General features: G+C 44.8%; 1 protein-coding gene across 9 annotated transcripts in view; it reads left to right on the top strand.

The window, feature by feature from the left end:
• The window catches only part of ppp1r9a (protein phosphatase 1, regulatory subunit 9A), a 44,925-nt gene that overhangs the window by 3,308 nt on the left and 29,858 nt on the right, over positions 1 to 11,759 (top strand). For 7 of the 9 annotated variants that reach the window (XM_047330013.1, XM_035620256.2, XM_035620252.2 and 4 more), the window contains exon 2: positions 2,838 to 4,364. In XM_047330013.1, coding sequence (XP_047185969.1) covers positions 2,973 to 4,364 — 1,392 coding nt within the window. In that variant the 5' untranslated portion in view covers positions 2,838 to 2,972. Of the gene's footprint in view, positions 1 to 1,070; positions 1,574 to 2,837; positions 4,365 to 11,759 lie in introns of those variants that run through there. The other 2 variants (XM_035620254.2, XM_035620253.2) reach the window with 2 other exon arrangements.

Below are 11,759 nucleotides of genomic sequence, written 5' to 3'. Positions count from 1 at the left end.
CAAAACAAACACAGAGAACAAGTAAGGGTGCTTTCAACATGGACTGAAATGAAAACATTTATTCATAAGATGTATATATGACTGTTTAAATCACTTGAATCCATGCAGCATCTGCACCTGATCAACCACATTTGCTTTTTTGTCTAAGGTATTATTACAAATTGATGAAACGTTTACTCGCTTGGCTTAGAAAATGTTGAACCTTTTCCAAACTGATTCACACTTGCAACCTGTGCCAACAGAGCCACGTATTCCAACAACATCAGGGAATTGATTATATCATTTGGTCGCGCTCGTTTGAATAATCACACATTTTTGAAGTTGACAAAGCATCCTTTCTAGTGCTCCATCACATGGATTCAGTCCTGTGTGTTTTTACGCGGTGTCTGTTGACTCCTGTGTGCCCCTGGACTGTCTAGAATTTTCGCACTGTGATCCACTTCATCATTAACACATTTGAAATATTGATGCACAGAGATTTGATTTGGGGAAGAGATAGCAAACCTTAGAGATACTCTGAAATATGCATTCAGTCATGTTGGGAGTGTGAGAAGTAGTTTACTGAGCTCAGTTGCCAACTTTTACAGCTTCCATGTCATTGCAGCCTCCTTAAAAAAACATTTCTTTTTCCTATGCCATATAGACTTAAGTGTATCTCCAGCCGCACCTACATGGAGACTGGCGGGATGGAGTAAATGTTGTATCCATAGATACTCTCCTTTCAGATCGACGTTTAAACGAGTGAACAGTGGAGTCCGTGGCTCTACCCTCCCGGTGGACTCCCCAAGGCCACCTGGTGGTCACACCACACTTTGGGTAGTCCCAATTGGAAAAATCAACAAAACAAAAAAACCCCTTCCCAGCACAGCCAGGGTGGGCTTTGACCCTCCACCACACCCAAGCCCCGGTGATGTGCAGCCAGCCGCACGGTGGAGTGACAGTGGCTGTGTGCTGGTATGTGTGCCAGACTGCAGCTCACTGAACCCCCTCCTCCACCTCCTCCTCCTCCTCATCCTCCTCCTCCTCCTCTTCCTCATCCTCCTCATCCTCCTCATCCTCCGCCTGCTCCGCGCAGCAGATTACCGGACCGAACCATTGCCGCAGTTCAGGTTTTAACACCTGTCACATGAGGCGTTGCATTTTCTCTTTTTTCTTTTTCTTTTCTTTTGCAAATCGCAGTCGAGCGCGCCGCGCCGCACCGCGCCGCGCGGCTGTATATAGGGACGCGGGCGTCTCGCCGAAACGCGGCCGCGGCGCAGCATCCGGCGAGATGAGCGGCCGCGTCGCAGCGACGCCCCCATTGTGCGGCCGGCGGCGTCACCCGGCGCCCGCAGCGGCGTGTTAGCGGCTCGACAGCGGCGACTCCGTCCCGGGCCGCTCACGACGGACGGCTCGAGAGGGGGGCACCCTCGCTGGTCCCGGACCACAGTTCGCCTCGCGTCGCGCGTCGAGACCCGGAGCCCGAGCCGTGGATGTGAGTCTGACTCTTTTGTTGTTTTGTTTTTTTTGCAACATCGATGCAACGTCGCCCGGGTGAACAGTCAACTCCGCCCTTTGGCACTCATTGACAAAGGTCAGTTAAAAAAAACCAGATCAAATAATATTTGTATTTATATTCTTGCCTCTGCAGAAATCTGGACGCATGCAAATAAACAAGTGTTAGACAGTGTCCGAGGGGAGGGGGGATGGGGGGTGAAGCTGGGCTGTCATGTTGAGTGTGGCTGTGTGGTCTGCCTGTGTTTGTCTGGTCCAATGTTGACGCCTCACATTCATCTTTAAACCTGTAACTTTAGTGTCCAACGTGCAATCCTCCTCTGAAGGGTGGCCCCTCAAGTTCAGACGGAGGTTTTTTTGTCCACATACAGTACAGAGTCATCAGGAGTCCAGCATGGTGAAGAATGAACACTGAGCCAGGACAGTGAGGTGTCAGCCTCTGCTGCTGCTGCTGCTGCTGCTGTATCCCTATACCACCCAGTCTGTGGGTTTCAACACAAACTTAATGAATGCTCGATGTCCCAAGATGAATGTTTTCTCGTTTTTTCCCCCTCAGCTTTATTGTGACATATTTAATCCCCTCATTGTGAAAAGCAGTTCCAAACACGATTGAACATTAATGTGTAGGAAGGGACTATTTAACTGCTACACTTGCCTGCTCCCCTGCTCTAACCCCGTCATTTTTCTAATGTAGGACAGAGGCACCGGGTGCCAACATTTAAACCGCAAGTCAATGTCAGTTCACAAAATGTTGCATCTTTTGGCACATTTCACAACATTTTGTCCGTGCAGTGAAGGTTGAAACTACCTTGCAATGCTTTCTTTTTGCACTGACATTTAAAATTGACTACCGCAATGTCAACGATGGCTTATAAAGCTGCGGGATGTGGCATTGTAGAAGAGTCAAAAAGAGTGAAGGGGGTAGGAGTGGGGAAAGAAGAAAACAAAATTTCCTACAGCATAGCACCAGACTGAACACAGAGATCACATCTTTTTTATTGATGTGTACAGTATGAGCATTGATTTGAGAAGGTAAACAGCTCAGCAATGCTGAACAGACAACAATATTATAGTGCTGTAAGGCTTTCATAACTAGTTCCGACGTACTAACAGCTTTTATGTCACACATCAGCATCTGTAATCCACTAAGCCCCCATGTTTCTGAATAGTTTTATTGATGGAATTAGTTCTTTTCACGCCTTTTAATCACCATTTTGTTGAGAAGTTGCCACCTTCATGTGATGTTATTGTGTGCATGCAAGGTTGGTTATATCCCTTGAACTCACATAATCATGTAGTGTTACAAAATGATCTAAACAATATCTTTTCTTAATTTTTCATAGGTGTGAATGGGCCTAAAGAAACTATTACATCAGCTTGGTCATATTAGGCAGCGCTGCAGTATGTCAAACTGAACTCGTCTGTTGTAATGAGGCCACGGCAATGCTGACATTTCCTTTGAATCCAAAGACATCATCATGCTGAAGACAGAAGCCTCGGGGGAGAGGACCTGCCTCCGGAGTGCCTCCCCCCACCGCAATGCCTACCGAGCTGAGTTTCAGGCACTCAAGAAGGCCTTTGACCAGCCTCGGATTGCTGGAGACTCAAAGCCCAAAGACCTTGAACGGGTGAAACAACCAAGGGGTCGCCAATATGGCTCCCATGTCAGCCGCATTAAAGACATGTTCATGCAGATGGGCTCAGAAAATCCAGGAGCAAAGGCAAGGGGTCAAGATGATTCTTCGACACAAAAGCTGGTCAAGCCCACCAACTTCGTCAACAAGGCTGATGGATCGGTGATCAAACTCCAGCATTCCCATTCAACTGAAAGGGTTGGAGGTGCTGGACCAAAGTTCTCTGAAACCAGGAAGCTGTTTGAACAGCATTCGCGTGACCAGTCCCAATCACCTGTTTTTCCCTGTGGACGTGATAAGAGAGGTTCCCATGAGCACCTCGATGACTGGCGAGGGGCTAGGTCCAATCGAGGCAGTACAGACTCCTTGGACTCACTTTGCTCCAGAGCAGAGGCATCCTCACCGACTGTCAGTCAACTCAGTGCTGTTTTTGAAAACGCCGACCAACACAACCCCGGTGTGTCCTACAAAGGAGTCAGCAGACGAGCCCTCTACTCACCAGATGGATTCTACCGCCCCGGAGGTGATGTCAGTGAGGATGATTCGCGACAGTCTCCTGTTCGTGGAAACAACCGGAGCAGGATAGGCGGAAAGTTTCCCACATCCTTGTCCTCTGAGGACCTCATGAGTCACAGTCCCGGGGCAGAGACAGTAGAGCTGAAACCAGTTTCACAAGAGGAGGATTCCCAAGACAAAGCAGACAACGTTAAAACTACAGGCGAAGAACAACGGCGGCTTTCTGGGGCCATCACCAATGGAAGCCAGATCAATGGTTCTTGTGAAGAAGAGGAAAAACTTTCAGAAACAAGAAAACATACTGAGGATTTAGGGGTGTCCAAAGCTCAGAAACCTACAGTTGATGCTGTGATTATCAACAAAACTTGTGAAGACGCCAATCCAGGGCCCCTGCCAACACCAACTACACCAGCTGAAAGCCAGGAGGATGGAGATGGTTCAAGAGAAGACAAGCCCCCTGAATCCCCCAATGACCAAGTGGAAGAACCTGATGAGGAATACACTGGGAATGAGCGAGTGGTTTTTAACGCAGATGGGGACGCTTGTTACCAGGGTTGGGATGAAAGCTGTACGGATCCGGAGGATGACCTCTATGGAGACGACGAGGATATTGTCTACGACCCTGGCTCTGATCTGACAGAGATTCCAGGTCTGCCAGAGGAAAACAAAGAGGACATCCCTCCAAAGAGAAAGATTTTCTTCAGCATCGCTCCCATTACGGTAAGTCGGGTGCTGAGCTAAATTGTTGTGGAAGCCTTAACTGTGTAAACACACTGAACACAATCCAACATAAAAGCCCTTGTGCAGCTCTTATCAAAAGTAGGTTAAACCAACAGAGAGCTAACATTGTATTTAGAGCTTCCTTTTATTGGCTCATATTTATAGTTGCCATGGAACTACTTGTTGTGGTAAGCTTAGCTGTTTATGACATTATATGATCATGATAAAATAATCTTGCATCAGAAACATTAAGATCTTTAACATCTCCCCCCTTTGATGTGCTCTGCTGTATTGGAGGTAATGATCATATATTGTAGAGACTGAGGGTCAAAGCACTGCCCTCTAGATAACTGACATGTTCAGGAGCAGAACATCTGTGCATGCGTTAGTCATGCTGCTTCCTCACCCACACAGTTTTCGCACAGGATACTGTGTTTGTTGTTCTCAAGCAGTCCTTTCACCGTATCTCTCAGATAAGGAGCCCATTTATTGAACTTGAAGTATTTGATGAGGATGTTCTGTACATCACAGGGACATGGTCTATATGAATCTGTCAAATGTACTGTTTAAACAACATATAGTGGACCCGCTGTGTGTGTCAAGTATGTAACCTTGCTGTGACTGCTATGTGATATCAGCTCATATTTAGCTTGAATTTACACGTATTTTACTGTCCATTATTGGGTTTTCACAAAGGTCATTTTTTCTGGTGATAATACCCAGTGAGTGTCATTACCCTCAGTCAAATTTCTTTATTTCATTTAATTAACATAAATAGCTCTACCATTATCTTTGTTCCATCAAATACCTTGGAGTAGTTTGATACTGTTTTCACTGCTGGGTTGGACACAAAGCGGCCAGTGTTGTTTGTGGATTGGGAAGATGGATTTGGAAGATTATGGGAAATATTTTTCAGCCGTTATCCTTAAGCATTTGGAATCAGTAAGCTTAATGTTTGTGCTTTAGGTAATTCTATTCCATTTTTATCCTTTTTATTCAATTTGTCTGTGGAATCCAATTTTTTTGTGTGATTTTAACCTGTTGACACAGTACAATCTGTGTGTGTGTGTGTGTGTGTGTGTGTGTGTGTGTGTGTGTGTGTGTGTGTGTGTGTGTGTATGTGTGTGTGTTTGTGTCTGCGCATACATATGTTCTGAATACAGTAGCGGTTTAGAGATTGAGGTGTATGCAGGTTGAGGATCTATCCTATTAACATTCCATAATGAACCAGAACAATTAGTCCAGTTATTCTGAGGAGAAAACGTGATGTTGGCTCACTAATTACCCTCTACTGTCTCTGCAGCATGTGTCCTTTTGGTTCTTTCCCTTTTGCTCCCTCACCAGACTCAACTCACGTGCACGCAAATGCAAGTACACATTTTCACAAGGATATGAAAACTTTGAAATGTGATCACTTTGTTCATGAAGTTAGTCATTAATGATCAAGGGCTTAAATTGTGGCCTTGTGCATTTGCTCATACACTTAACTAATACCACATAAAATGTTATTAAAAGATATCTACAAAACCTATTTTTGATCATTTGGGTAAAAGCTTTTCATAAGATCAAATTTAGCAAACTTTATTTTCCATGTAAGGTGAATTTGAGCACTTGTTAGAACATGCTGTCCCCATTTAGGCCATAACAGGCGACAAATATGCTGCTCTGTTGTCTGTCATTTCAAGGCTTCTGTTTTCTATGAAAAGGGACGACGCTCGTTCATCATATGGAGTATCCAAGAGGGGCACTGCCCCCCTCCCTTTACACAGACGTACACGCACAATTAGACATGCACCCCTCCCACTTCAACATACGCCCCCCTCCTCTCAGTGCAGGAGGAACAAACAGGGTTCTGTCCTTTGTTCGTCTATATTGTGAAAGACACAAAGCTATTTTCTCAGCCCTCGGCCCCGCACGAGTCCAGCTTGACCCCTGTGGGAGGAAACTGCAGAGATGGCCTAGAAATATTTATCTTATTTTATAATCTAATACTAAAATGTTCCCTCCTCTTCACGCAATATTTCTTAGTCCTGCCCCATAAAGCGGATGAACTATTTCAAAAAATCCCAGCTTTTAAAGCTTATTTAATTTAGAAATCTGCCCCAGGAGAAAATGATATACAACCAGCTTTGGGCAACATTTTGTAAACATGCACACGGACGTCAGCTTGAAAAGAGTAACAGTTCCATTAATGCTTAGCAGCATGGAAATAGATTGAGATTCTGGTTGGTCTGGGTTCTTTGCTCAGAAATGAAATATCTCAATATCAATTTGATGGACTTCCATGAAATATTTTACTGACATTCAGAGTCACCAGATGATTATTCTTACTGACTGGTGATCACCTAGTGTTTTATAGTGCCACTATTAGGTTGTTTTTTTTGCGTACAAAATCAACTCTTAGATGGATTTCCCGGGGATAACTCCAAATCCAGGTGATGATCCTGACTTTTCCTTGGGTACAACCAGATGGTCAGAGTTTTAACATATCCTGTGAAATATGTCAACATCTCCCAATTGGATTGGAACAAGATTTTGTAGAGACGTTCAAATTTCCCAGATGATGGGTTTGGTGATCCCCTGTCTTTCCTCTTGTGCTACCATGAAGTTCACTGTACTAGGCCAACATCCTAGTTTTGTACAACACATAGCTATTTTTTTTGTTTTTTAATTAATCATTTCTTCCACATCCTTTCACTCAACTGAAGCATCCTAACTACATGTGACTGCGTCGAGCTACCCAAGGCAAAGACAGCCTTCCTTCCCGAGGGCACTGACCTACAGAACAAAATCAGGTCTCATGTTCATTCAAGCCACTGGTCCTATCCTTGACGTTTGTACCCCGGGTTATATTGTTCAGTCTGTGGCATACAGTACAGAATAATGTGGTAGTATTGAAGTAGACTCAATCCTCTATCATGCACTGTTCTGTGCGAACTGATATATAATGTTCAGTATACAGCGTTAAACCTGATGGGATCGTATACATCTCAGCTCGTGTTCAGTTTCCCATGTCTTGTTCGCTCGGGTCATAAAAATTTCAGCCCATCCGGTGCGTTTTCCTTCTCTTTGTCAAACCGCACCACAGGAGTTTGACGGCGAGGGTCTTCTCCCTCGGCGTGCAGCAATACCCTGTCAGTCTCCTCTTGTTTTCCTCTCCTGCTCTGTACGTGTATGGCATGTATATCGTCCTTTTAATGGTATTTTTTTTTGTGCCAGTGTGGCGCAACTGTATTTTGTGTCAGTCAGGACACTGCAATATCTTAATGGAATTAAGCAGATGTGACGAGTGGAGTACCAGTTAAATGGCCACTGAAGGAGCTCTGTAATCAGTCCCTCCACTCTGCATGCTGTCTGTGACAGGATCAGAGAGACTGACGTTTGGTCCTCTTTGCTATGGCAAAGGAGGATGCAAGATTTAGCACATTTTTATGAAAGTCTTTCACTGGATAATTTGCCTGGTGTGTCGCTCTGCAGCATATGAGGATGATTGTGTTCAATCTTTTCCTATGAATATTTATTGATGAATGCTGTGAATTTGGAGATGCAGCGCCCTGTGTTTTAAAATGGCACGCGCACAGGATGGACGAGGACACCTTCATGCTTGCATCCAAGATCCTACATAAACATTTGCTTGCAAAAAAAACTATGTTGAACTTTCTCCGCAAGCTGCTTTGCATCTCGCGCTGCAGCGCCTCAAACCAATTCAGAGACTCGTTTTGCACTTACCGGAGCGTGGAAAGAACATAAAGACAAAGTCGCTGATGCCTGTGAACAGAGAAACTGCCAACTTCCACCATCCCAGTACCAATTCCTAAGACTTGCCAGGCATTGAGAGACGGTTATTTGTCTCGAACGTTTGGGAACTCAGTTGACTGCCCTTAACACAGTACATGACAGCAGAGGCACCCAGCTTTTTGTCAACATGTTTTTGTACAATATCATCTTCCCACTGTCCATAAAAGTACATCAACAGTAAACATCTGCGTGGTTCCTATCGTGTTTATCTGGAGTATCAGCGAATACAGTCCTTTGCTTCACAAGCTGAAATTAGATGGCCTCAAGCCAGGAACCTTCTGACCATATTTTCTGATGAAAAGGATTACTCTACTTTAGGGCATTCTGTCTTTCTGACTGATGATACATGTGCAACAGCATTTCTGGGATTTTGGAACCAATACTGACACGGATTTTGGGAATGTCTTTTATAAGTAGTATTTAGGTCTGTAGCACGATGGCTATACAGCTTAACCCCCTTAGTCCAGTGTTGCAGTGGAATGATTGGATGCCTCTTCAGATAAGTCCTCCCCTTTAAGACCATTCTCAATGGATAAAACACAATTCATGAATGGTATTCTGCCATATTATAAGCGTTACATGACTTTCTTTGTCTGCACAGTTTCCAGTATGCAAGCCTTCGTTGTGCCGTAAATTCTGGTGTTTCCCCTCTGCAAGCTGGGTGAATGCTGACTGTCAACCTCCTGGTTGTGAAATCTACGGCTGGAGAAGGAATAGGGTTTTGTTAGCAGAGGGTTTCCAACACCATGCAACGACAGCTAGGCCTATATAATGGCTGAGATTTCGGTCAGACCAGCAAAAACAGCGGCTGAGCGCAGTCAGAATGACAGTGGGGTATTTTTGTTAAGCCTCTTTTGAACCAAAAATCTTGAATGTTTATTTAATGCTGTAGACTCTGTACAATTCGCCTAGTGTAGAAACTTGTGTGATAACTAGTATGTTATTATGTAGCTGTCTGAGTTCAAAAGTCAGCATTAACAATCCAGCATTATTTTTAAGTGTCATTCATTGAAATTTAGTCCAAACTGCCCGATGAGTTTTTGTGGTTGTCGTGAATGTAGTCCAGCTACGAATGGAAAAGGAAAATGTCCTCATTCAAAGGATTTTTCCTTCCTCTTTGACCACTTTTACATGTACAACTGCCCCAAAACTCAGTATGTGCGTGTTTGTGCGCACGCGTGGCTTAGTCACTCCATTATTAATGCAGTGGTGTTTTTGTTTGCTTGTTCCGGTGCCACCCGATCCTCCCCGGGGGGTTGAATATTTAATGATCCGGGAAAGGCGAGACGTGCCCTGCGGTGTTTGAGGGCTGGTCAGTTACCTCACGGTGGACTGTGTCATGAATCATCATCAGGCCTCCAACGACCAAGTGTTGGCCCCCTTCTAATGACATCATCATTGCGCTGCCAGTTTTTGTATCAGTAAAAAACCCAGAAAAACTGGACAGAGCAGTGTCTCAATGTCTGCACTGTCCTTGTTTACCACCAGTCAGGAACATGATTGAGGTGAACAGTCTGAATTTAAATCAACCAATCACCAATCACATATCGTAAATATCAACCCTCAGACTGGATTGTTGTTTTTTTGTCGTGAAAAAAGATTGTTCTAGGAATCGTGACATATTCGCAATGGTCCAGATCACACCGAGTGGTTATTATTGCTGCGCAGAAATATGGTCCCACACTCTGCCTCGTCATCGTCGCGGCCTAATGAATTAGGTAGCAGGACAAGTGGGCATTAGGGCATCGGCGCTGTAACAAGCGACATGTTGTTGTGTTGCTTGGGATCCCAGCCTCCCACCCACTGTATATGACCAAGGCATAATATAAAGCAGGGCATTGTCTGCAGTCATTCAGTGGCAGTTGTTTACTACGCTCTGCCCCCCATTGCCCCAGCATTGGCCTATGTTTTGTTGGTGGGAGTCATGGCATCCAGTGGTATTGTGCCTCACACAGTGGACTGTAATGCATTTTTGATTGAGGGGAAAAAAGACACGGCTGTTTCAAAATGCGGAACTTTCTTCATTAGGAATAAAAAAAAAAGCTATTAAATTAGATTTGATTTCAAGGGAAACACCTCGGCAGTGTTTGCCTTTGAAACGCGTCCACTTGTGTGAACAGAATGTGTGACCAATCTGTATGCAGAAGCTACATCTGGAGTTGAAAAAAGGAAAAAAGGCTGACCAGCAAGATCGTGGCATTCCGCCACATCCTAGAAGCCAGTGTAACTTCCTCAGACGAGGGGCGATGTGCTGCATGTCAACATGACAGAACGGTTGGCCCCTGAATCGACTGTTTGAGTCCTCTTATGTTCTCACGTATCCTCATTTAGAGCCAGATACTGAGCGCTTCTGTTTGTCTCTCTTTTCTCACCCTGTCCTCTTCCCATATCCACACCTTTATACCTGTCAATCTCCGTGGGTTCTTGCCAGACATGAATTCATTTTCTGTCATCAGCAAGTGTCTCATCCCCTCAGCATCCAGACACTTTCCTCAGCACCAGGCTGTCAGCTCTCTGGCCTGGTGTTGTGTGTGGGTGGGTGACTACAGGTACAAGTAATGGACTGGAAATGTGCTGAGCTGTCACAGCAGAGCAAACTGTGTTCCTGTGTGCGTGCATGTACCAGGCTGTAGCTTATCCTCTGCAGCGTTTGCTGGGCTCATGCCACAGCAGTAAGGAACATTTCTTCCAGGTCTTCTTGCCCTGGGCAGCGTCCACTGTCTGGAAAACGCAGGCCAAACGACGGCACTTGCACAGATCCGCCAAAGGCCCAGTTTAATACCATCAGAGGCGGTTGGCCGGGCATGGGTGCCACGCTGTGACATCTTAGGCAAGGACTCAAACAAGCCCGGAGCAAATTACCCCTGGCCTCGCCTGCTCCTTAGATTTGCCTCCGCTTTGTGTGTTTTTTTCATTGTCTTTTCTTTATTTTCCTCTTATTGCCTGTTTCACTCCTCAGTAGCCTCACTGTCTTCTGCTGCTCCAACCCATGAATCATTTGGGTCATTCTGTTTCTTCTCTCCTTCAGTGAATATTGCCTCCTAGCCTCTGTTAACTGGATTCTTCCTTCGCTGTTGCTACCCCTCCGTATTTTCTCATCAAATTAAAGCCCACATCTCTCCTCGTGTCCCCTCATCTGTCCTTTTCTTTGTCCCAGTCCCCACTTTCCCCCTCTCCTTTTATATCTATTTTCTTTCTTACCCTTTTCTTCCTCAGCATCAGTGCTTAAAGTGGTACTCCCTTTACTCACATGTGGCGCGTACATCAGTTGGTATTAGCAAATGATTAAGTAGTACATGAATTGACATGAACATATTATATGAATTTCAACAGTGAATAAAAGATACGAGGTATAACCTGTCCATTATATTGTCTTAAAAACGACTGGACCTTTGTTAATTTTGCTGACTTGTGTACTGAGATTATTACCAAATGTTTCCGACAATGTTCTAACTCAGAGAAATGTGTAAGTCTAAACGAGTATCGGCAGCTTGCAGGAAGTCCTGGTACGCAAGAAAAAGTCGAGGTAAGAGTAAAATGTAGAGGTTCTCTCCTGCGTACTGCTCAGCATAACCCCCATGTTCTGTTATTTCCCTC

This window comes from Scophthalmus maximus, chromosome 22, assembly GCF_022379125.1.
Source record: "Scophthalmus maximus strain ysfricsl-2021 chromosome 22, ASM2237912v1, whole genome shotgun sequence".
In the NCBI taxonomy this organism is placed as follows: domain Eukaryota; kingdom Metazoa; phylum Chordata; class Actinopteri; order Pleuronectiformes; family Scophthalmidae; genus Scophthalmus; species Scophthalmus maximus.
Note: the sequence above shows the minus strand (reverse complement) of the source record. Positions and strands in the feature narration are given on the sequence as shown.